This window comes from Apodemus sylvaticus, chromosome 12 (genome assembly GCF_947179515.1).
Source record: "Apodemus sylvaticus chromosome 12, mApoSyl1.1, whole genome shotgun sequence".
In the NCBI taxonomy this organism is placed as follows: Eukaryota; Metazoa; Chordata; class Mammalia; order Rodentia; family Muridae; genus Apodemus; species Apodemus sylvaticus.
In genome coordinates this window covers 47,076,067-47,101,163 of record NC_067483.1, presented here as the reverse complement: position 1 = coordinate 47,101,163, position 25,097 = coordinate 47,076,067, and the positions used below count along the sequence as shown (strand labels likewise).

General features: G+C 38.2%; 1 protein-coding gene across 10 annotated transcripts in view; it reads left to right on the top strand.

The window, feature by feature from the left end:
• Nucleotides 1-25,097, top strand: part of LOC127697904 (complement factor H-like) — a 577,689-nt gene that overhangs the window by 43,157 nt on the left and 509,435 nt on the right. For all 10 annotated transcript variants that reach the window (XM_052201284.1, XM_052201281.1, XM_052201278.1 and 7 more), the window contains exons 8-9: nucleotides 7,422-7,616; nucleotides 7,983-8,159. In XM_052201284.1, coding sequence (XP_052057244.1) covers nucleotides 7,422-7,616; nucleotides 7,983-8,159 — 372 coding nt within the window. The remainder of the gene's footprint in view (nucleotides 1-7,421; nucleotides 7,617-7,982; nucleotides 8,160-25,097) is intronic.

Below are 25,097 nucleotides of genomic sequence, written 5' to 3'. Positions count from 1 at the left end.
TCGATTTTTCTCAAAGAACCAACTCTTGTTTTCCTTGATTCTTTGTTTCTATTTCATTGATTTCATCCCTATGATGTTTCGTAACCCTAAGTTGGTTTATTTCCTGCTGTCTCCTCCTCTTCCTGACCTTTCAGATGTGCTGTTATATCACTAGTATGAGATCTTTCTAGTTTCTTTATGAAGGAATTTAGCGCTATGAACTTTCCACTTAACACCACTTTCATTGTGCCCCATGTGTTTGGTATTTTCCAACCAAATGGTGCCTTTATTTTCCTTCAATACTAGAAGTCTTAAATTATTTATTTCTTCCTTGACCCTGTGGTCATTCAGTAGAGAGTTGTTCGGTTTCCATGAGTTTGTAGGTTTTCTATTGTTGTAGAAATCCAGCTTTAATTCCTGTAGTCTGAGAAGATACAGGGGATTATTTCAATTTTGTTGTATCTGTTGAGACTTACTTTGTGACTGAGTATATGGTCTGTTTTAGAGAAAGTTCTGTGAGGTATTGAGACAAAAGTATATTTTTTTGAGTTTGGGTGAAATGTTCTGTAGATTTCTGTTAAGCCCATTTGATTCATTATGTTTCTCAGTTCCACTTCTTCTAAGTTACTTTCTGTCTGGATGACCTTTCCATTCATAAGAGTAGGGTGTTGAAGTCTTCTACTATTAATGTATGGTGTTCAAGATGTGTTATGTAAAGTTTTTTGGTTTTTTGTTAGCTTATTTATTTCTTTCATATTCTTTATGAATATGAGTGCCCTTGCATTTGGGGCATATGTTCAGAATTGAGATGTAATACTCATGAAATATTATTTTTGATTAGTGTCATTATAAATATATTGAGATATATAATATAAATATATATTATAAATCTCATCATAAAAATATTATTTTTGAGAAGTGTCATTCTGTACCACTAATGATTAATTTGACTTCAATTCTATTTTGTTAGATATTAGAATGGCTACATGAGCTTGCTTCTTGGGTCCATTTGCTAGGGAAATCTTTTTCTAGCCTTTTACTGTGAAGTAATATCCATTTCTTTTTTTCTTTTTTTTTCTTTTCTATATTCTTTGTTTACATTCCAAATGATTTCATGGTTCCCAGTTCCTTACTCCCCATATGTCCCATAAACCTTCTTCTCTCCACCCATTCTCCAATCACCTCCCTCCTTTTTCTCTGTCCTGGTACTCCCCTACAATGCTAGATCAAGCCTTTCCAGGTTCAGGGCCCTCTCCTTACTTTCATGGGAGTCATTTGTTATGCTAATTGTGTCTTGGGCATTCAGAGCTTCTGGGCTAATTAATCTCCACTTATCAGAGATTGCGTTCCATGTGTATTCTTTTGTGATTTGGTTACCTCATTTAGGATGATATTTTCCAGTTCCAACCATTTGCTTAAAACTTCATGAATTCATTGTTTCTAATTGCTGAGTAGTATTCCATTGTGTAAATATAGCACATTTTCTATATCCATTCCTCCATTGAGGGACATCTGGGTTCTTTCCAGCTTCTGGCTATTATAAATAAGGCTGCTATGAACATAATGGAGTATGTGTCCTTATTGCATGCCGGGAAATCCTCTGGATATATGCCCAGGAGAGGTATAACAGGGTCCTCTGGAAGTGTCATGTCGAGTTTTCTGAGGAACTGCCAATATGATTTCCATAGTGATTGTACCATTTTACAATCCCACCAGCAGTGGAGGAGTGTTCCTCTTTCTCCACATCCTCACCAACACCTGCTGTGTCCTGAGTTTTTAACCTTAGCCATTCTGACTGGTGTAAGGTGAAATCTCAGGTTTGTTTTGATTTGCATTTCCCTAATGACTAAAGATGTTGAGCATTTCTTAAGGTGATTCTCGGCCATCCGAATTTCTTCAGGTGAAAATTCGTTGTTTAGATCTGTGCCCCATTTTTAATAGGGTTATTTGATTAACTGCAGTCTAACTTCTTGAGTTCTTTGTATATATTGGATATTAGCCCTATATCAGATGTAGGGTTGGTGAAGATCTTTTCCCAATTTGTTGGTTCCCATTTTGTCCTTTTGCCAGTGTCCTTTGCCTTACAGAAACTTTATAATTTTATGAGGTCCCATTTGTTAATTCTTGATCTTAGAGAATAAGCTATTGGTGTTCTGTTCATGAACTTTTCCCCTGTGCCCATGTCCTCAAGGGTTTTCCCCAGTTTTTTCCTATTAGTTTCAGGGTGTCTGGTTTTACTTGGAGGTCCTTGATCCATGTGGAGCTGAGCTTAGTACAAGGAGATAAGAATGGATCAATTTGCATTCTTCTACATGCTGCCCTCAGTTGAACCAGCACCATTTGTTGAAAAGGCTATCTTTTTTACACTGGGTGTTTTCTGCTCCTTTGTCAAAGATCAAGTGACCATAGTGTGTGGATTCATTTCTGGGTCTTCAATTCTATTCCATTGGTTCACTTGCCTGCCACTGTACCAATACCATGCAGTTTTCAACACTATTGCTCTGTAGTATTGCTTGAGGTCTGGGATACTGATTCTCCCAGAAGTTCTTTTACTGTTGAGAATAGTTTTAGCTATCTTGGGTTTTTTGTTATTCCAGATGAATTTGAGAATTGCTTTTTCTAACGCTGTGAAGAACTGAGATGGGATTTTTGGTGGGGATTGTGTTGAACCTGTATATTGCTTTTGGCAAGATGGCCATTTTAACTATATTAATCCTGCCAATCCACAAGCAAGGAAGATTTTTCCATTTTCTGAGGTCTTTTTGGATTTTCTTCTTCAGTGATCTGAAGTTCTTGTCGTATAGATCTTTCACTTGTTGGTTAGAGTCACACTAAGACACTTTATATAGTTTGTGGTTATTGTGGAGGGTGTCATTTCCCTAACTTCTTTCTCAGCCTGCTTATCCTTTGAGTATAGGAAGGCAACTGATTTGCTTAAGTTGATACAATGAAAGCAGTGCTAATAGGAAAACTCATAGCCCTGAGTGCCTCCACAAAGAAAATGGAGAGAGCATACACTAGCAGCTTAATGACACACCTGAAAGCCCTGGAACAAAAAGAAGCTACTTCACCCAGGAGGAGTAGAAGGCAGGAAATCATCAAACTCAGGGCTGAAATCAATCAAGTAGAAACAAAGAGAACCATACAAAGAATCAACAAAACCAGGAGCTTGTTCTTTGAGAAAATCAACAAGATAGATAAATCCTTAGCCAGACTAACCAAAAGGCACAGAGACCGTATCCAGATTAGCAAAATTAGAAATGAAAAGGGAGATATAACAACAGAAACTGAGGAAATTCAAAAGATCATCAGATCCTACTAAAAAATCCTGTACTCAACACAACTGTAGAATCTGGAGGAAATGGACAGTTTCCTAGACAGATATCAAACACCAAAATTAAATCAGTATCAAATAGATCATCTAAAGAGTCCCATAACCCCTAAAGAAATAAAAGGGGTCATAGAAAGTCTCCCAACCAAAAAAAGCTCGGGACCAGATGACTTCAGTGCAGAATTCTATAAGTCCTTCAAAGAAGACCTAAGACCAATACTCTTCAAACTATTCCACAAAATAGAAACAGAAGGAACACTACCCAACTTGTTCTATGAAGCCACAATTACGCTGATACCAAAATCACACAAAGATCCAACAAAGAAAGAGAACTTCATGCCAATTTCCCTTATGAATATCGATGCAAAAATACTAAATAAAATTTTTGCCAACCGAATCCAAGAACACATCAAAACAATCATCCACAATGATCAAGTAGGCTTCATCCCAGGGATGCAGGGATGGTTCAATATAAGGAAATCTGTCAATGCAATCCACTACATAAACAAACTCAAAGAAAAAAAAAACACACGATCATTTCATTAGATGCTGAAAAAGCATTTGACAATATTCAGTATCCTTTCATGCTAAAAGTCTTAGAAAGAAGAGGAATTCAAGGTCCATACCTAAACATAGTTAAAGCAATATACAGCAAACTGGTAGCCAACATCATACTAAATGAAGAGAAACTTGAAGCAATCCCATTAAAATCAGGGACTAGACAAGGCTGCCGTCTCTCTCCATATCTTTTCAATATAGTACTTGAAGTTCTAGCTAGAGCAATTAGACAACATAAGGAGGTCAAAGGGATACAAATTGGAAAGGAAGAAGTCAAATTATCACTATTTGCAGATGATATGATAGTATACTTAAGTGACCCCAAAACACTCAACCAGAGGACTCCTATAGCTGATAAACAACTTCAGCAAAGTAATATCCATTTCTGATGGTGAGGTATATTTCTTGCATGCAGGAGAAGCATAGATAACATTTTCACATCCATTCTGTTAGCCTCTGCCATTTGGATTGGAGAATTGAATCCATTGGTATTGAGAGCTATCAATGACCAATGATTGTTAATTCCTATTGTTTCAATGGTGGTGGTGGTTTTGTGTGTTTGTGTGTCTTCTTGTGCTCATGTGAGATTATTTATTGACTGTGGTATAGATGATCTCCTGGTGTTAGAGTAGAGATTATTTATTTCTTGTGTGTAATTGATCTCTCTGGTTGGACTTTTCTTTCTAGTATTTTCTGTAGGGCTCAGCTGTGGATAGATATTGTTTAATTTTGGCCTTCTCATGATATACCTTGTTTTCTCCTTCTTTGTTTATTGAGTATTTTTCTGACACCTGTATTCTGTGATGCAATTGTGGTCTCTTAAAAGTATTTCCAGGCCCTTCTTCGTTTCAGAGTTTCCATTAAGAAGTCAGGTATATTCTGATAGGTTTACCTTTATATTTTACTTGCTCTTTTCTTCTCACAGATTTGAGTATTTGTTTTTAGTATTTAGTGTTTAGATTTAGTATTCACTTCTTTTTCATCTGTTTGCTGTTCTGTAAGGTTTTTTTGCTTTTATAGTCATCTCCTTCTTTAGATTAGGAAAATTTCTCTTATTATTTTGTAGAAAATATTTTCTGGGCCGTTTAACATATAATCCTTGTAAATTTCACAATTACCTAATCTCATTCTTCCAATTCTTCCACATCTACTCTCTTCCTTCACAAATGCTCCCTCAAAACAAAAAACTAAACCAACAAACAAATAAATATCTTGTCAAGGAGTCTTCATGCATTGCAATGTGTCACACAGTATAACCTTTTGTTCAAACAGATTTACTTGCAGATGTTCATTGCATTCAATCATTGGTCTGGTTTGAAGCCTCTGGCTTCTGGCACACCACAATATATTCTAAATATTCTATCTTCCTATTTTCTATTACATCACTCCAATTCTATAAACAGCGCATCATCCATGCCTGTCCATTTCCCAGAATCATAAATTTGAGTGTTGGTATATGACCCATTTAACTTAACTCAGAAAATATATGTAACACTTGAATTAGAGCTGTATTTTCAAACCTGGTTCATTCACTAGTGAGTACACACCTGAAAACACTGACTTCCTACAGTTCTGAAACTATCAGCATAAAATAGTTTCAAGGTGAGGGCCATGGATTCCTGCCACCTTAGTATAGTTGTGTCTGCATGTTGATGGCCCATTTTTGTGAGGTGTCTGTATTCGTGGAGAGTTTGTGATTATAATCCAGTTTGTCCAGAAGATATCACAGCCTTGATCATCTAGCTCCTAGAATCTTTGTGCTCCGTCATTCACAGGTTGCTTGGAGTGGATGGCGCAACTGTCTTGTTTAATACTGTCTCACTATTTCTAGTACCTTGTGTATTAATACATCTCTACTTTTACTGTAATTAACTAGCAAAAAGAATCTTCTCTGATTGATGTTGACAGTGTGATTATCTATGAATATAAGCACGTGTACTTAGAAGATTGTTCAATGTTAAGTCAATTCATTTTAATAACAGAACTAATGTGTGTCTCTGCACTCAGATCTTATAACATCCTTGCCCTGAGCTTTTGAGTAGGTTTACAATTATAAGTATGGAATCTGTGTAGCGCAATGAGCCACAAACCCAATTAAGCTTGAGTTTCCCAATATAGATCTGCCCAAATATATCTGGACTGTCTGTTGCTTGAATATATCTGAATTTGATTTATTTTGTGGTGAATTTTCTGATATTTCTTCAATAAGACAAAGGTGATTAATCTCTCGCAATTTCATTAAATAATTTTTTCTACCTAAAATGCATAGTGCTTGCTCCTCAGGGACGCTTAATTACTCATCGCTTTCATCAAATCTTTTACTATTTTTGGGAAAATACACTGTAAAATGACAACTGGAACAGTGCAGGAGATGATGATCACAAACCTGTTTTAGAATATATTCCAGAAATTAATCTTTTGTGTCATGTTGAATATGTAGTTGGATGAGATTTATCAATAAAAATTAGAAGATCTTGGTATTGAATACCAATAAAAACTAGAAGATCTTGTGCTGTGCTCATAATATTTAGAACAGTTGAAAAATTGGTAAATATATTGGTCAGCAGTCTGAGTAGAGTACATCAACACTGTGATACATGGTTCAACAGTTACTACTTACGTAGCCACAACCTGCATCTGGAATATATATGATGTCAAACAAGGCTTAGTTTGGTCTGACCACCTCAGGTGATCATGTACTATAAGGAATATTATGTTTGTTTCAAGAATCATGTATAAGGGGGGGGGTTAAACATAGTCACCTGTGCCCACTGGAGAATGAAGAACAGGTAAAAGTCTGAGGACTGAAATAATAACGGTATTCCTACTCTGAACCATGCCTCTTTTTGTTTCTTTTTAAAACAAAATTTCAGTGAGCTATTTTAACTTATTGATGTCCCATGAAAAGTATGATTCTCAAAACTGTCAAAGAAGAACATTTAGTATCAGAATAATTGCAAATTTTAAGCCAGGTGATAAATGTGTAAAAAAAATCCCTGAAAAATTTCTCTCATAAAGTAAAAACTAAAAAGAATGACTAAGCTTAAGGAAATTTGTTTGGTTTTATACATATTTGCTGAAATATTTTTAATATATTGCATGAGGTTTCCTGAAGCAGAGTCAGACTTCATGAAAAATTGAAAATTATAAATAATTACAAATAATTATATATATAATAAAAGTAATCATATATTACATATAAACTTAATATAATGTACAATACAGATTTTCAATCAAAAGGTACGAGAATAGATCTTTATGGTTCCATGTTAAAAGTATATTTTAGTTTCAGTGAAAATTATAAATAATCGGTTATCATATTGGATATTAACAAATATCTCTGACACACTTCTCTTGTGATGTATCAGCTATAACTTGATTTCATTTTGAAAGATATCTTCACAAACCAAAGTTGTCTTTTTTATTTTTTTGTCCCCCCCACACACTGTTCTGTCATTTAGTTATTTTAATTAATTGAAAGTAATTTGCTGATCAAGAGTATTATCGAGAGTTTTTTTGGTCATTTTATTTAATTATTTTTTTCAATTTCAAGTGAAACCTTGTGATTTTCCACAATTCAAATATGGACGTCTATATTATGAAGAAAGCCGGAGACCCTACTTCCCAGTACCCATAGGAAAGACGTACAGCTATTACTGTGACTATGGGTTTTCAACTCCTTCAGGATCATACTGGGACTACCTTCAATGCACAGCACAAGGGTGGGAGCCGGAAGTCCCATGCCTCAGTAAGCCAATGCCTTTGTATTTAACTGTGTTTAATTCTTTTAAAGAGAAAGCACATACATAATTCCAGTTAAGTTTCCCATGACAAACATAAAACCAACAAAAGTCTTTGTGAGCAAAAAAGCTACTTTCTGTTCTTTGTGAACACCTCTTCATAAAATGTACACACACAATAGGAACTATGGAAATACCTTTATCACTCGTATATTTTATTTATACCGACTAAAGATAAATGCTAGTCTCTTAAATATTTGGTGTTAATTTAATTTTGAATACCATGCATGCTCATTAAACAGTTGTAACATTTAACTTAGTTTATTTTTAAACAAATGAAAGCTTTTAATTTATTTTAATTTTTATGTTTTTAGAGCAATGTGCTTTCCATTATGTGGAGAATGGAGAATCTTCACACTGGGAAAGAAAATATATGCAGGGTCAGTCTGTAAAAGTCGCCTGTTACAGAGGCTTTAGTCTTGCAGATGGCCAAGACATAATGACATGTACAGAGAACGGCTGGTCCCCTCCTCCCAGATGTTTCCGTATCAGTAAGTAACCAGCCCTTAGATCACAAGATGCTAATGACTCTCTGTCCCATCTGTATTAACTGTGGCAACATGCTTTATTGTTCCCAGTGTGTATAAGTGAATACTGAAGATTCTTGATAAGTATATATAGCAAAGTATCCCTTATGCTTAATGTATACTCCTAAGTATAAGTATATAGCAAAGTATACTTATTCTTAATGTCTACTCAGAGTAGACTCAAAACAATTATAAAATTTTTTATAATTAAAGAAAATGGCTAAAGGCATCATTCATATCTTAACACTTTACAGAACTGATAATTGACTCTGAATTCTCTGTGATGTGTTATTGGGAAGAGAAAGCTTGGATAGTGTGCATTGTCTAGTTTTGATGTTTTTCTCCAGTGTGTGTACCAATATATTTATGTTGTGTCAATTTCTTCTTGTTGTGTATCCTTATAAATGTCTGAGTTTTGTCTCATTTTATTATTTTTAAAATAAATATCTATAAAATGTTATCATATTATTGTTATACATTCCTTTTAATATCACTTGAGTTTTTAAAATATAATGCTAAGTCAATTTGTAGTTAACCATTTCCAAATGCAGTTTTCTTCTGATTTATACTTTAGTAATTGTTTTGCTGGAAAGCGATAAATTCTGAAAAATAATTCTTTAGTCATACATGTCACAAATGTGGGTTTTTAAAGCTTCATATTGCCAACTTCTTTTAAATAGACTTGAATGCCATTATCTTTCATTTTTAGAACAATTTTGAAATTATATAATAATGAGTCTTCATTTTATGAATGTGATACATACTTAAAAGTATAGTCTGCTTTTGAATGCTTGTCAATTGCCTTTTATTATTCAACTTTGCTGATAAACTTTTATTTGCTTCATTCTTTTTTTAGATACTTCTTATTTATTTATTTAATCTCCAAGAAATTTTTCTTCATTTATTTAAATTTTTAAATGATTAACATTATTGATCCATTTAAAACCTTTACTGTGTTTTTATTTGATAGTTTTTCCTTTTTCTAGTTTTGCTTATAACCTTAATTTATATATTATTTATAGATTTTTTGTTAATTGGGTTGAACAAAATGAATATACAATATGTTTTAAATATTTCTGGTCTTTTAACTTTTTAAAGTCCTGATCAGGTAGATTGCTTTAGTTTTTGTTCTTTAAGTAACTCAAACTATCGTAAAGGAACTGACAGCTTTATGCTCATATTCCAAGGACTTAACTCCGAAAAAACATCATTTTTCTTCAGGAATCAGCTCACACATATTTAGTGTTCATGTCAGTGGCATTGAGAAATGAGTGTGATTATATGTCTACAACCGCATCTAGAACCAGTCTTCTGACGAACTTATATTTTCCCCTTCTTCTTCAGTCTAAGTTCAATTCTACTATGCTAGGTATTAAAATTTCCTCTCGGTTACTGTAGTGTTTTGTTTCTCTACATGATGTCAATAGATCAATACATTTTGTAGTTTTGTTTGTTTGCTTGCCTACTTGGTTTTATTCTAATATTTTAATTTTTCTTTTATTCTTTGTTTTATCCTTTTCTCGTGTAATGCATTCTGACCACAGACACATTTCCTTCCCTCCATTCCTCCACTCCAATCTCCTCCACATAAGCTGTTCTCCATTTCCTTTCAAAAAAGAGCAGGTATCTAAGGAATATCAACTGAATACACTATAATAATAAGCAATAAGATTTGGTAGAAATCACCATGTCAAAGCTGAAAAAGGCAACCCAGTAGGTAGGAAAAGGCCCCAAGAGCAGACAAATGAGTCAGGGACACTCCCACTCCCACTGTTAGGAGTCCCACAAAATGCCCAAAATAAGAAACCACATCAATGAGAGGAGAAGCCATTGGTCCAGTGAGGCTTGATGCCCCAGTGTAGGGGAATGCCAGGTCAGGAAAGCAGGAGGGTGATTGGTAAGCAGGGGAAGAAGGAATAGGAGAGGGGGTTTTTAGAAGGTAAGGAGGACAGGGGATAACATTTGGTATGTAAATAAAGCAAATATCTAATAAAAAGAAAAAAAGAGAAAAAAAGAAACCACAGTGTGTATACAGAGGATATAATACAGACCCACTCAGGGTCCATGATTACAGTTTCAATATCTGTATCCTCTATGAGCCCTGCTTAGTTGATTCTGGGACCATAATCTCCTGGTGTCCTCCAACCTACAGTCCTTTCTTCTCATCTTTTTCAGGGTTGTCCTATTTTTGCCTATCATTCGTGCATCTCTGCATCTGTTTCCATTCAGTTGCTCGACAACTCCTCTCTGATGATGGTTAGGCTAGTAACAAATCTATGAGTATAACAGAATATTGTTAGGAATTATTGACTTTTTTGTGTCAGTCATGTTTGGTACCAACACATTTCTCAGAACCATACAGCTTCCCATTCCTGGCCATCCAGACATGGTCATGTATGGACTCCATGGTTTGGGCCTCAGTTTAGACCAGCCATTGGTTGGTCAATCCCATAAGCACTTAGCCACCACTGCTCTAGCACATCTTGCAGGCAGGATAGGTAGTGGTCAAAAGTTTTAGAACTGGGATGGTGCCCCAGTCCCACCAGTGGAAGATTTTTCTGGTTGCAGAAGATGGCCTGTTCAGGCTCCATATTTTCCAGTACAAGTAGTCCTTCCTAGGGTGACTTCATAGGTTCCAGGAAGTTTATACTGCATTAGGTTTCCACATTGACCTACATTCAACTATTCCACTTGTCTCTCCCAGTCCTTCCATTCCTTCTTCCTTATATGATCCCTCCTTTTACAACCCTGCCTTTCCCCAGTCTATCCACGAAATCTATTCTATTTCTCCTTCCTGGGGAGAAACATATGCCTTTACTGAAGCCTTCCTTGTTACTTAGCCTTTCTGGGTCTCTGAAATGTAGCACATTATCCTTTACTTTACATTTAATATCCACTTATTATAAGTAAGTTCATACCATATTTGTTTCTGAATCTGGGTTGATTTACTTAGGATTTTTTTCTAGTTCCATCTATTTGTCTATAAATTTCATGATGTCTGTTTTTCTAACAGCTGGGTAATAATTCATTGTGTAAAAATACTACAATTTCTTCATTGATCATTTGGCTGAGGAAGACTAGATTATTTCTAGTTTCTGACTATTACAAATGAAGCCACTATGAACATAATTGAGCAAGTGTCTTGTGGAGCATCTTTTAGGTATATGCCAAAAATTGGTATAGCTGACTCTTGACTAAGGTCAATTTCCAATTTTCTGAGCAACTTCCATATTGATTGTAATAGTGACTCCATGAGTTTGCATTCTAAACAGTGATGGAGGAGTATTTCCCTTGCTCTACATCCTCACCAGCATGAGCTCTCACTTGTGTTATTGATTTTAGTGATTCAGAAAATTGTAAATTGGAATCTCAAAGTAATTTGCACCTGATGGCAAAAGATGTGAACCATTCTCTTTAGTGTTTCTATGTTAAGTGCCATTGAAATTCTCCTATTGAGAATTCTCTATTATATCTAGAGCCCAATTTTAATTTGATTGTTTTGTTGATGTCTAGTTATTTATTTTTTATAAATTAATAATTAATTAATTCACTTGACATCCTGATCAGAGCTTCATCCCCTTATCTTTTTCCACTCTCTCTATTTCCCCTTCTACCCCCCTATGGCTCTCTTCCTTTCTCCTTAGTTAAGCGGAGACGTCCCATGGATACTGTCATAGGATGCCATTGCTGTGAACAAACAGCATGACTGAGGAAAGTTTTATAAAGGGCAACATTTAATTGGGACTGGCTTACAGTTTCAGAATTTCATTTCATTATCATCACGATGGGATGCACAGCATTGTATGAGTAGACTTGGTGCTGATGGAGCCAAGAGTTCTACATCTTAATGTGGAAGCAAACAAAAGGAGACTCTACACTAGGCAGACCTTAAGCAAAGCCCAGCTCCACATTGAAACATTTCCTGCAACAAGGGCACACCCCATAATAATATCACTTTCCATGGTCTAAGAATATTCAAACCATCATATGCCACTTCCTGATAGTCACATTCTTGTTCAAACACATGAGTCTGTGTGGAATATACTTAGCCATATCATAATGCAAATATATTTAGTCCAACTTCAAAATTCCCAATAGTCTATCACAATCTTGACAATGTTTAAAAATCTAAAGTTCAGTAGCTGGTCCAGCTGAAGGGCCATCAGCGGTGGAACCAAGGCGACACAGGGTCCAGTTAGGCCCTGCGCCCACGACCACTGACCTTCGCTGACCAGCCGGGCGGCAAGCAGCTGCGGTTCTGTGGAGCCTTTCGCTGCACGGAAGCCACTTCAGAACTCGGCTTCCCGCCAGTCAGGAGAGACTCACCTCCATCTTGATTCCGGGCTCCAGAGATTGGACAGACTGAGGTACACAAACATAATCCTAGGCCCAACACCGCAGGGGTCTGAGCCTGACGGGCGTTGGCCTGCACCCAGGCCCTGGGCTGTTCGAGTGGCCATCGGGGCGCCAACCCAGCCAGGAGTTTTTTTTTTTTTTGCCCTGGCCGGCGCATGCGCAGCCATTTTGCCTACAGGACCCAGAGTGCTAGGGAGGGCAGAGACTGCTAACAAGCGTAGCCTGAGGCTAACAAAACGGAGGTCTAGGCCCCAAAAGGCACAGGACTGACCCCAAGAACTGAGCGGCTTGGTGGGCCATCTGTGTGTCAACCCGCCCAGGAGGTTATTAGCACAACACACTCTCCCGGTGCTTTCGGGGAGCGCGGACGCACACGCCCGCCATCCGGGTCACCTGGCAGACCCAATTAACAGTCATAGCCCTAGGGGAACTTTGCTCGGACCTTGGCCTCCCAGGCTTTTGCCTGGACTCAGGGCCTGGGCGACAAGGCTAACCTAGTGTGCGCCAGCACGGTAGGGGAAATCGGCTGCCCAGCGGAGTGAGCGGAACACAGGGGAGGTCACAACAGCATACACCTTCGGAGCTCCCTGGGGGTGCACACGGGTTCCATCTGGTCCACAGACACAATCTGGGGCAAGGCCTCAGGCAGAAGCCCTCAGGTCAACTCTCTCCGCTTCAGATCAGCCTGGGTGGCCGCACCACATCTCCAGGTCCCTCAAGAGGCTAGTGGGGGATTCCGGGCGGCCAGCTGGGAGAAGTCGGTGTGCTCCAATAAATCCTGCGGGCCCCAGCGGGAGCCTTCAGGTGCCTGCTTCGGGATCTGAACAGCCTGGACAGAAGCACCCTGTCTACAGGCAGTGCAGGGTGTAAGCTGTGCACCAGAGGCCAACGGGGAAGGGGCAGCTTGCACTGGTGAGTCCAGCACTGACAAGACCAAGTAACACCAGTGAGAGCTAGATGGCAAAAGGCAAACACAGGAACGTCACTAACAGAAATCAAGGCAATATGGCAACATCTGAACCCAATTCTCCTCTACCAGCATGTCCTGGATACCCCATCACACCAGTAAAACAAGATTTGGATTTAAAATCACTGGTCATGATGCTGGTACAGGAACACATGAAGGACATACTTAAAGAAATTCAGGAGAAAATGGATCAAAAGTTAGAAGCCCTTGCAAGGGAAACACAAAAATCATTGAAAGAAATCCAGGAGAATACAAAAGTCAACAAGGAGGAAATGCAAAAAACACTTAAAGAAATACAGGAGAACTTTGGTCAACAGGCTGAGGTCATGAAAGACGAAACACAAAAATCTCTTAAAGAAATACAGGAGAACTTTGGTCAACAGGCTTAGGTCATGAAAGAAAAAACACAAAAATCTCTTAAAGAATTACAGGAAAGCACAAACAAGCAAGTGAAGGAGCTAAGCAAAACCATCCAGGATCTAAAATCAGAAGTAGAAACAACTAAGAAAACTCAAAAGGAGACAACTTTGGAGATAGAAAGCCTTGGGAAGAAATCAGGGGACAGAGATGCAAATATCAACAACAGAATACAAGAAATAGAAGAAAGAATCTCAGATTCTGAAGTTTCCATAGAAACCATGGACTCAACAGTTAAAGAAAATGCAAAATGCAAAAAGCTTGTAACCCAAAATATCCAGGAAATCCAGGACACAATGAGAAGACCAAACCTAAGGATTATAGGCATAGATGAGAGTGAAGATTTACAACTTAAAGGGCCAGCAAATATCTTCAATAAAATTATGGAAGAAAATTTCCCTAACCTAAAGAGAGAGATGCCCATGAATATACAAGAAGCCTACAGAACTCCAAACAGACTGGACCAGAACAGAAATACTTCCCGTCACATAATAATCAAAACACCAAATGTTCTAAACAAAGAAAGAATATTAAAGGCAGTAAGAGAAAAAGGCCAAGTAACATATAAAGGAAGACCTATCAGAATCACAGCAGACTTTTCACCTGAGACTATGAAGGCTAGAAGGTCCTGGGCAGATCTCATGCAGACTCTAAGAGAACACAAATGCCAACCAAAACTACTATATCCAGCAAAACTCTCAATCACCATAGATGGAGAAACTAAGATATCTCACGACAAAACCAAGTTTACCCAATATCTATCCACAAACCCAGCCCTAAAAAGGATAATAGGAGGACAACACCAATACAAGTAGGGAAACTTCACCCTGAAAAAAGCAAGATAGTAACCTTTCATCAAACCCAAAAGAAGTTAAGCAATCAAATTTAAAAAATAACGTCAAAAATGATAGGAAGTAACAATCACTATTCCTTAATATCTCTTAACATCAATGGACTCAATGCCCCAATAAAAAGACACAGACTAACTGACTGGATACGTAAACAGGACCCTACATTTTGCTGCTTACAGGAAACACACCTCAGGGTCAAAGACAAACACTACCTTAGAGTAAAAGGCTGGAAGACAATTTTACAAGCAAATGGTCTCAGGAAACAAGCTGGAGTAGCCATTTTAATATCAGATAAAATTGACTTTCAACCCAAAGTCATCAAAAGAGACTCTGAGGGACACTTCTTGCTGGTCAAAGGAAAAATACAACAAGAAGAACTCTCAATCCTGAACATCTATGCTCCAAATGCAAGGGCACCCTCTTTCATAAAAGAAACTTTATTAAAACTCAAAGCACACATTGCACCTAACACAATAATTGTGGGTGACTTCAACACTGCACTTTCCTCAAGGGACCGATCAGGAAAACAGAAACTAAACAAGGACACAATGAAACTAATTGAAGCTTTGGACCAATTAGATTTAACTGATATATATATAGAACATTCTATCCTAAAACAAAAGAATATACCTTTTTTTCAGCACCTCATGGTACCTTCTCCAAAATCGACCATATAATTGGTCACAAGACAGACCTCAACAAATATAAGAAGATCGAACTAATCCCATGCCTCCTATCTGATCACCATGGAATAAAAGTGGTCTTCAATAGCAACAGAAACAACAGAAAACCCACATACACGTGGAAATTGAACAATACTCTACTCAATGATACCTTGGTCAAGGAAGAAATAAAGAAAGAAATTAAAGACTTTTTAGAACACAATGAAAATGAAAACACAACATACCCAAATCTATGGGACACAATGAAAGCAGTGCTAAGAGGAAAACTCATAGCCCTGAGTGCCTCCAAAAAGAAAATGGAGAGAGCATACATTACCAACTTAATGACACACCTGAAAGCCCTAGAACAAAAAGAAGCTATTTCACCCAGGAGTAGTAGAAGGCAGGAAATCATCAAACTCAGGGCCGAAATCAATCAAGAAGAAACAAAGAGAACCATACAAATAATCAACAAAACCAGGAGCTGGTTCTTTGAGAAAATCAACAAGATAGATAAACCCTTAGCCAGACTGACCAAAGGGCACAGAGAAAGTATCCAAATTAACAAACTTAGAAATGAAAAGGGAGACATAACAATGGAAACTGAGGAAATCCAAAAAATCATCAGATCCTACTACAAGAGCCTGTACTCAACACAACTGGAGAATTTGGAGGAAATGGACAATTTCCTTGACAGATACCAAATACCAAAATTAAATCAGGACCAACTAGACCATCTGAACAGTCCCATAAAGCCTAAAGAAATAGAAGGAGTCATAGAAAGTCTTCCAACCAAAAAAAGCACAGGACCAGATGGTTTCAGTGCAGAATTCTACCAGACCTTCAAAGAAGAGTTAACACCAATACTCTTCAAACTATTCCACAAAATAGAAACAGAAGGAACACTACCCAATTCCTTCTACGAAGCCACAATTACGCTGATACCAAAGCCACACAAAGATCCAACAAAGAAAGAGAACTTCAGACCAATTTCCCTTATGAACATCGATGCAAAAATGCTCAATAAAATTCTTGCCAACCGAATCCAAGAACACATCAAAACGATCATCCACCATGATCAAATAGGCTTTATCCCGGGAATGCAGGGTTGGTTCAATATACGGAAATCCATCAATACAATCCACTACATAAACAAACTCAAAGAACAAAACCACATGGTCATTTCATTGGATGCTGAAAAAGCATTGGACAAAACTCAGCATCCTTTCATGCTTAAAGTCTTGGAGAGAACAGGAATTCAAGGCCCGTACCTAAACATAGTAAAAGCAATATGCAGCAAACCGGTAGCCAGCATCAAACTAAATGGAGAGAAACTTGAAGCAATCCCACTGAAATCAGGGACCAGACAAGGCTGCCCCCTTTCTCCTTATCTTTTCAATATTGTACTTGAGGTACTAGCTCGGGCAATTCGACAACATAAGGAGGTCAAAGGGATACAAATTGGAAAGGAGGAAGTCAAACTATCATTATTTGCTGACGACATGATAGTCTACCTAAGTGACCCAAAAAACTCCACTAGAGAGCTCCTACAGCTGATAAACAACTTCAGCAAAGTGGCAGGTTATAAAATCAACTCAAGCAAATCAGTGGCCTTCCTATACTCAAAGGATAAGCAGGCTGAGAAAGAAATTAGGGAAATGACCCCCTTCACAATAGCCACAAACAGTATAAAGTATCTTGGGGTGACTCTTACCAAACATGTGAAAGATCTGTATGACAAGAACTTCAAGACTCTGAAGAAGGAAATGGAAGAAGACCTCAAAAAATGGGAAAACCTTCCATGATCATGGATCGGTAGAATCAATATAGTTAAAATGGCCATTTTGCCTAAAACACTATACAGATTCAATGCAATACCCATCAAAATCCCAACTCAACTCTTCACAGAGTTAGAAAGAGCAATTATCAAATTCATCTGGAACAACAAAAAACCCAGGATAGCTAAAACTATTCTCAGCAACAAAAGAAAATCTGGGGGAATCAGTATCCCTGACCTCAAGCAATACTACAGAGCAATAGTGTTAAAAACTGCATGGTATTGGTACAGTGACAGGCAGGAGGATCAATGGAACAGGATTGAAGATCCAGAAATGAACCCACACACCTATGGCCACTTGATCCTCGACAAAGAGGCTGAAAACATCCAATGGAAAAAAGATAGTCTTTTCAACAAATGGTGCTGGTTCAACTGGAGGTCAGCATGCAGAAGAATGCGAATTGATCCATCCTTGTCTCCTTGTACTAAGCTCAAATCCAAATGGATCAAGGACCTCCACATAAAGCCAGACACTCTGAAGCTAATAGAAAAGAAACTGGGGAAGACCCTTGAGGACATTGGTACAGGGAGAAAGTTTCTGAACAGAACACCAATAGCGTATGCTCTAAGAGCAAGAATTGACAAATGGGACCTCATAAGGTTACAGAGTTTCTGTAAGGCAAAGGACACCATCAAGAGGACAGATCGGCAACCAACAAATTGGGAAAAGATCTTCACCAATCCTACATCAGATAGAGGGCTAATATCCAATATATATAAAGAACTCAAGAAGTTAGACTCCAGAAAACCGAACAACCCTATTAAAAAATGGGGTACAGAGTTAAACAAAGAATTCTCACCTGAAGAACTTCGGATGGCGGAGAAGCATCTTAAAAAATGTTCAACTTCATTAGTCATTAGGGAAATGCAAATCAAAACAACCCTAAGATTTCATCTTACACCAGTCAGAATGGCTAAGATTAAAAATTCAGGAGACAGCAGGTGTTGGAGAGGGTGCGGAGAAAGAGGAACACTCCTCCACTGCTGGTGGGGTTGCAAATTGGTACAACCACTCTGGAAAGCAGTCTGGTGGTTCCTCCGAAAACTGGGCACCTCACTTCCAGAAGATCCTGCTATACCACTCCTGGGCATATACCCAGAGGATTCCCCACTATGTAATAAGGATACATGCTCTACTATGTTCATAGCAGCCCTATTTATAATCGCCAGATGTTGGAAAGAACCCAGGTATCCCTCAACAGAAGAGTGGATGCAAAAAATGTGGTATATCTACACAATGGAGTACTATTCAGCCATTAGAAACAATGAATTCATGAAATTCTTAGGCAAATGGATGGAGCTAGAGAACATCATACTAAGTGAGGTAACCCAGACTCAAAAGGTGAATCATGGTATGCACTCACTAATAAGTGGTTATTAACCTAGAAAACTGGAATACCCAAAACATAATCCACACATCAAATGAGATACAAGAAGAAAGCAGGAGTGGTCCCTGGTTCTGGAAAGGCTCAGTGAAACAGTATTTGGCAAAACCAGAACGGGGAACTGGGAAGGGGTGGGAGGGAGGACAGGGGAAGGGAAGGGGGCTTACGGGACTTTCGGGGAGTGGGGGGGGCTAGAAAAGGGGAAATCATTTGAAATGTAAATAAATTATATCGAATTAAAAAAATAACAATAAAAAACAAAAAACAAAACAAAACAAAACAAAACAAAAAAATCTAAAGTTCAAAGTCTCTTCTTAGATTCATGCAATCTCTTTTTTGTTATTTTTAAATATTTTATTGATTATTGTATTAATTTAAATTCAAATGTTGTTCCCCTTCCCTTTTTCCCCTCTTCAAACCCCTCTCCCATTTATGCCAGATAAGGCCTTCCTCTGCTACATGTACAGGTGTAGCCATGGGTCCCTCCATATGTATTATTTGGTTGGTGGTTTACTCCCTGGGAGCATTGGTATGTGTGTATGTGTGGGGTCTGGTTGGATGATGTTCTTGTTCTTTGTATGGGGTTGCAAACCCCTTACACTCTTATAGTTCTTCTCCGAACTCCTCCATTGGGGTCCCTGTGCTCAGGCTGATGGTTAGATGCAAGTATCCGCATCTGTATTGGTCAGGCTTTGGCAGAACTTCTCAGGAGACAGCTATATCAGGCTCCTGTCAGCAAGCACATCTTGGTGTAGACAATAGTGTCTGGGTTTGGTGGCTGCATATGGAATGGATCCCTAGGTTGGGAAGTCTCTAGATGGTATTTTCTTTAGTCTCTGCTCCACATTTTGTCCCTGTATTTCCTTTAGATAGGAACAATTCTGTCTTAAAATTTTTGAAAAGGGTCGATAGCCTCATACCTCAGCCAGGTGCCTAACCTTATGATATGATCTGTACAGGTTGTCTATCTCCTTTATTGGGTATTTCAGCTGTCATCCCTGTTGGTTACTGGGAGTGTCTTGCTTTTCTGGCATCTGGGACTTTCTAGTGACTCTCACCAGTTCCCCATTGCTACTCACCTCTGTTCAATTTTCTGACCCTCTGTACATCTCCTCCCACCCCTGTTCCCCCTGCTCTCCTCCCACGCGTGCATTGAGAAAAGATATTTACCAATCCCATATCCAATAGAGAGAAAATATACCATATATACAAAAACTCAAGAAGTTAAGCTCTACAGAGCTAAATAATCATATTAAAAATGGGGTACATAGCTAAACAAAGAATTTTCATCTGAGGAATATTGAATGTCTGAGAAGCACCTAAAGAAATATTGAACAATCTCAGTCATCAGGGAAATGCAAATCAAAATGACCCTGATATTCCACCTCATACCCATCAGAATGGCTAAGATCAAAAACTCAGGTGACAGCAGAAGCTGGTGAGGATGTAGAGAAAGAGAACACTTCTCCATTGCTGGTGTGATAGCAAGCTGGTATAACCACTGTGGAAATCAGTGTTTGGTTCCTCAGAAAATTGGACATAGTATTACCTGAGGACCCAGCTATACCACTTCTGGGCATATACCCAGAAGATGCTCCAACATATACCAAGGACACATGCTCCACTATGTTCATAGCAACCTTATTTATAATAGCCAGAAGGTGCAAACAACCCAGATGTCTCTCAACAGAGGAATGGATACAGAAAATGTGATACATTTACAAAATTGTTTACTACTCAGATATTAAAAACAATGACTTCATGAAATTTGCTGGCATGTTGAAGGAACTAGAAAATATAATCCTGAGTGAGATAACCCAGATACAATAGAACCCACATGTTATGTACTCACTGATAAGTGGATATGAGGCAAGAAGCTCTTAATACTCACAATACATCTAACAGATCACATGTAACTCAAGAAGAAGGAAGACTAAGGTGTGGGTGCTTCAGTCCTATTTAGAAGGGGGAAAAATGAGGGGACAGGATCATGCAATCTCTTAACTGTAATCCTCTATAAAATCAAAATCTAAAAGCAGATTACATACTTCCAATATCACATTATGTACATTACCATTCAAAAATTCATAGTGAGGAGACTCCAAACACTGAATCTCTATGTCTGAGGTTGAATTACTTTCAAATTTGATGACTGCAACACATTTCTTTTTTGGGGGCTGGTTACACTGTCTGGTGAGGAAAAGTTTAGCAGCTTTACTCACCAGGTATCTAACAAATCTGACATCACTAATGCCTTGGAGTATCCAAGACAATTTCAACTTTACAATTTCTTTGTTACAGTGTCTGGGATTCAGACTTGATCTTCTGACTGATCTAACAGATGTGATCACTTCTCTACTTCTGTCCTTGGCAGCACCATAGGCTCTGTTTAACTCCACTTTACTGTCTACTCTTCTTGATGATCATGCCATGGTACTGGCATTTCCAATTCATTGGAATCTTTTTCCAGCAACTAGGTTTCACAAATAACCACTCACAGGCTCTCTTCATGGTGCCAAGTCCCAATTTTGATGCCTGACTCCTTCAGTCCTGTGCTTTCAAGGGCTGGAACCTGCCCCCATTGTTTTATTATTCACTACCTAGGCTTGAGTGTCCTAGAAAGTGCTCTGTCAACTGTTCTTGAACTGTTGTTTTTCTGTCTCCTGAAATTAACGATATATACCACCATTCCTGAATTTAAGTTTTTCATGGCCACTGTGCCTCAATATCTTAATCAAAATCATGTGTCATACCATGTCAAGATTCACATCAAATGCCTCAACATCTGGAACATAGGTATGACCTCCATATCTACAATCAGTTCAGAGTAGAAGTCTAAATGAAATAAATCACCATGTAATAGTAATGCCTAACATGATATAACTATACCTTGTTCAATTGCAAACACATAAGCAACAAGTTTAACTGGGTGGAATGCTGCCCCAATGTCACCACGACCTTAATTCCATTGAGTATCTTTGAACAGAAGATATACCTCTGTTAGTACTTAAACCATGCATTTTGTATTTTTCCTTTCTAAGTTTGTTATGCTTGACCAAAATGCTCCCCATAAGAGTGAAACACAGCACAGAGTCTAAGTTTGCTTGATTTGAGAATTCCTTTATAAATGTAATTAATTTTAATCTCTTCATCTTAGGCTCAGAAAAGGTAAAAAAAAAAAAAAAAAAAAAAAAAAAAAAAAAAAAAAAAAAAAAAAAAAAAAAAAAAAAACCAGACATATTCTTCATTAAAGTATCATAAGAACAGTTTCTAGGAAGAATACAAAAATTCTTCTCTGAAACATCTATAACCAGGCCTCCAGAGTTTAATTCACCCTCAGCACCACTGTCTTTAATGTTTCTATTGGTATAGCCCATTAATCCCCACTTAAAGGAACCTATAGCTTTCCAAAGTCCCCAAATCTACATTCCTCTAAAGAAAAATGTGCCCAGCCCTATCACAGAAATACCACACTCGCCGCGCCCCCTTCCCATACCAACTTCTATATTAGTTAGAGTTTCATTGATGCAATATGAGACACCATGACCAACACAACTTTTATAAAAGACAAAATTTAATTGAAGATGGATTGTAGTTTCAGAGATTCAGTTCATTATTATCATCTTGAGAAGCATGGCATCATACAGGAAGAATTGGTGCTAATGGAACCAAGTGTTGTATATCTTGATCTGAAGGCAGTCAGTAGGAGACCATCTTTCCACACTGGGCAGAGGTTGAAAGTAGGAAATCAAAGCCCACCCCTACAGTGAAACATTTCCTCCAACAAGGCCATACCACTTAATACTGCCCATGGACCAAGCATATTCAAAGCACTACAGATATCAATGCACCTTGGCATATTAAATTGTAGTATGACTGGACACAAATTCTGTCAAAGTTCAACAAGGCAATCTAATCAAGATAATGGGATCCAAAGGCAAACAACAGAGTCAGAGACAGCCCCTTCTCCTGGTGTTAGAGGTCCTGGATACTAGCCCTTATCAGATGTTGAGTTGGTGAAAAGCATTTCACGTTTTATAGGCTCTTCTTTTTTGTTTGCTAGTTAGTTAGTTAGTTTGTTTCCTATAGATGGTATCCTCTGCCTTACAGAAGCTTTTCAATTTTATGAGGTCCCATTTATTAACTGTTGATCTTAGTGCCTTCACTATAGGTGTTTTGTTTAGAAAGTATTTTCTAGTGCCATTGTGTTCATGGCTATTCCTCAGTTTCTGTTCTGTCAGGGTTGGTGTGTCTGGTTTTGTGTTGGTATTTTTTAACCAAAGTCTTGAGTTTTGTGCTGGATGATAAATATCGATATATTTGTATGCTTCTACACGAAGACATACACTTAATCATCATTTGTTTTGTGTTTTTTGTTTGTGTTTTTTATTAATTGTTTTATTTACATTTCAAATGTTGTCTCCCTTCCTGGAATCCCCTCCACTAACCGCCTCCCCATATCCTTCCCTTTTGCCTCTAAGAGGCTGCTCATCCAACCACCCAGCCATCTACTTATTTATGCCTCACCCCTCTAGCATCAACCTTCTCTGGGACATCAAGCCTCTATAGGACTAAGTGTCTCCCCTCTCATTGATGCCAGAAAAAGCAGTCCACTGCTACATATGTAGCACTAGACTGAAAAAGCCTATGTATACCTTTTTCATTGGTGGTTTAGTCCCTCAGAGTTCTGAGGAGATCCAGTTAGTTGATACTTGAATTCTTCCACTGAAGTTGCAGTCTCCTTCAGCTCCTTCAGCTCTTTCCACTAAATCTTCCCTTGGAGTCCACAGGCACAGTCCAATAGTTGTCTGTGACTATGAGCATCTGTCTTAGTCAGGTGCTGTCAGTTCCTCAGAGAAGACAGACATATCAGGTATCTTGGTATCTGCAACAGTGTGGGAGTTTGGTGACTGTAGATGACACAGATCCCAGCATGGGGCAGTCTGTGAATGGCCTTTCCTTCAGTTTGTACTCAATTCTTTCATCTGTGAATTTCTCTTTTTTATTTTCTATATTCTTTGTTTACATTCCAAATGATTTCCCCTTTTTGGTTCCCCTGTCCCTATAAGTTTCATAAGTTCTCTTCCCTCAGCCCATTCCCCAATCAACACCCTCCCACTTCTTTGTCCTGGTAATTCCCTACATTGCTGTGTCAAACCTTTCCAGGACCAGGTCTTGGGAACCATTTGATATATGAATTTTGTCTTGGGTTTTCAGAGCAGCTGGGCTAATATCTACTTATCAGTGACTGCCTACCATGAGTGTTCTTTTGTAATTGGGTTACTTCACTTAGGATGATATTTTCCAGTTCCAAACAGTTGCCTAAGAATTTCATAAATTCCTTGTTTTTAATTGTTGAGTAGCATTCCATTGTGTAGATATATCACATTTCTGTATCCATTCCTCCATTGAGGGACATCTGGGTTCTTTCCAGCTTCTGGCTATGATAAATAAGGCTGCTATGAATATAGTGGAGCATGTGTCCACTACATGCTGGGGGGTCATCTGGATATATGACCAGGAGTGGTATAACAGCGTCCTCTGGAATTGTCATGCACAGTTGTCTACAGAACTGACAGACTGATTTCCAGAGTGGTTGTACCAGCTTGCCATCACACCAGCAGTGGAGGAATGTTCCTCTTTCTCCATATCCAGGCCAACCCCTGTGTCTCCTACCTCAGTTCTTCATCGAGGTAGAAAGAGCAATTCTCAAATTCATCTGGAATAACAAAAAATCCAGGATAGCTAAAACTATCCTCAACAGTAAAAGAACTTCTGGGGGAATCAGTATCCCGGACTGACCTCAAGCAGTACTACAGAGCAAAAGTGTTAAAAAGTGCACGGTGTTGGTACAGTGACAAGGTAGGTAGCTCAATGGAATAGGATCAAAGACCCAGAAATGAACCCACACACCTATGGTCACTTGATCTCCAATAAAAGAGCAAAACCATCCAGTGGGGGGGAAAAAAAGCCTTTTCAACAAATGGTGCTAGTCCAACTGGAGGTCAGCATGCAAAAGAATGTAAATTGATCCATTCTTATCTCCTTGTACCAAGCTCAAGTCCAATTGGATCAAGGACCTCCACATAAAACAAGACACACTGAAACTAATAGAAAAGGAACTGGGGAAGAGCATTGAGCACATGGGCTCAGGAGAAAATTTCCTGAACAGAACACCAATAGCTTATGTTCTAAGATCAAGAATTGACAAATGGGACCTCATAAAATTACAAAGTTTCTGTAAGGCAAAGGACACTGTCAAAAGGACAAAACGGCAACCAACAAATTGGGAAAAGATCTCACCAACCCTACATCTGACAGAGGGCTAATATCCAATATATGCAAAGAACTCAAGAAGTTAGACTCCAGACAGCCATATAACCTTACTAAAAATGGGTTACAGAGCTAAACAAAGAATTTTCACCTG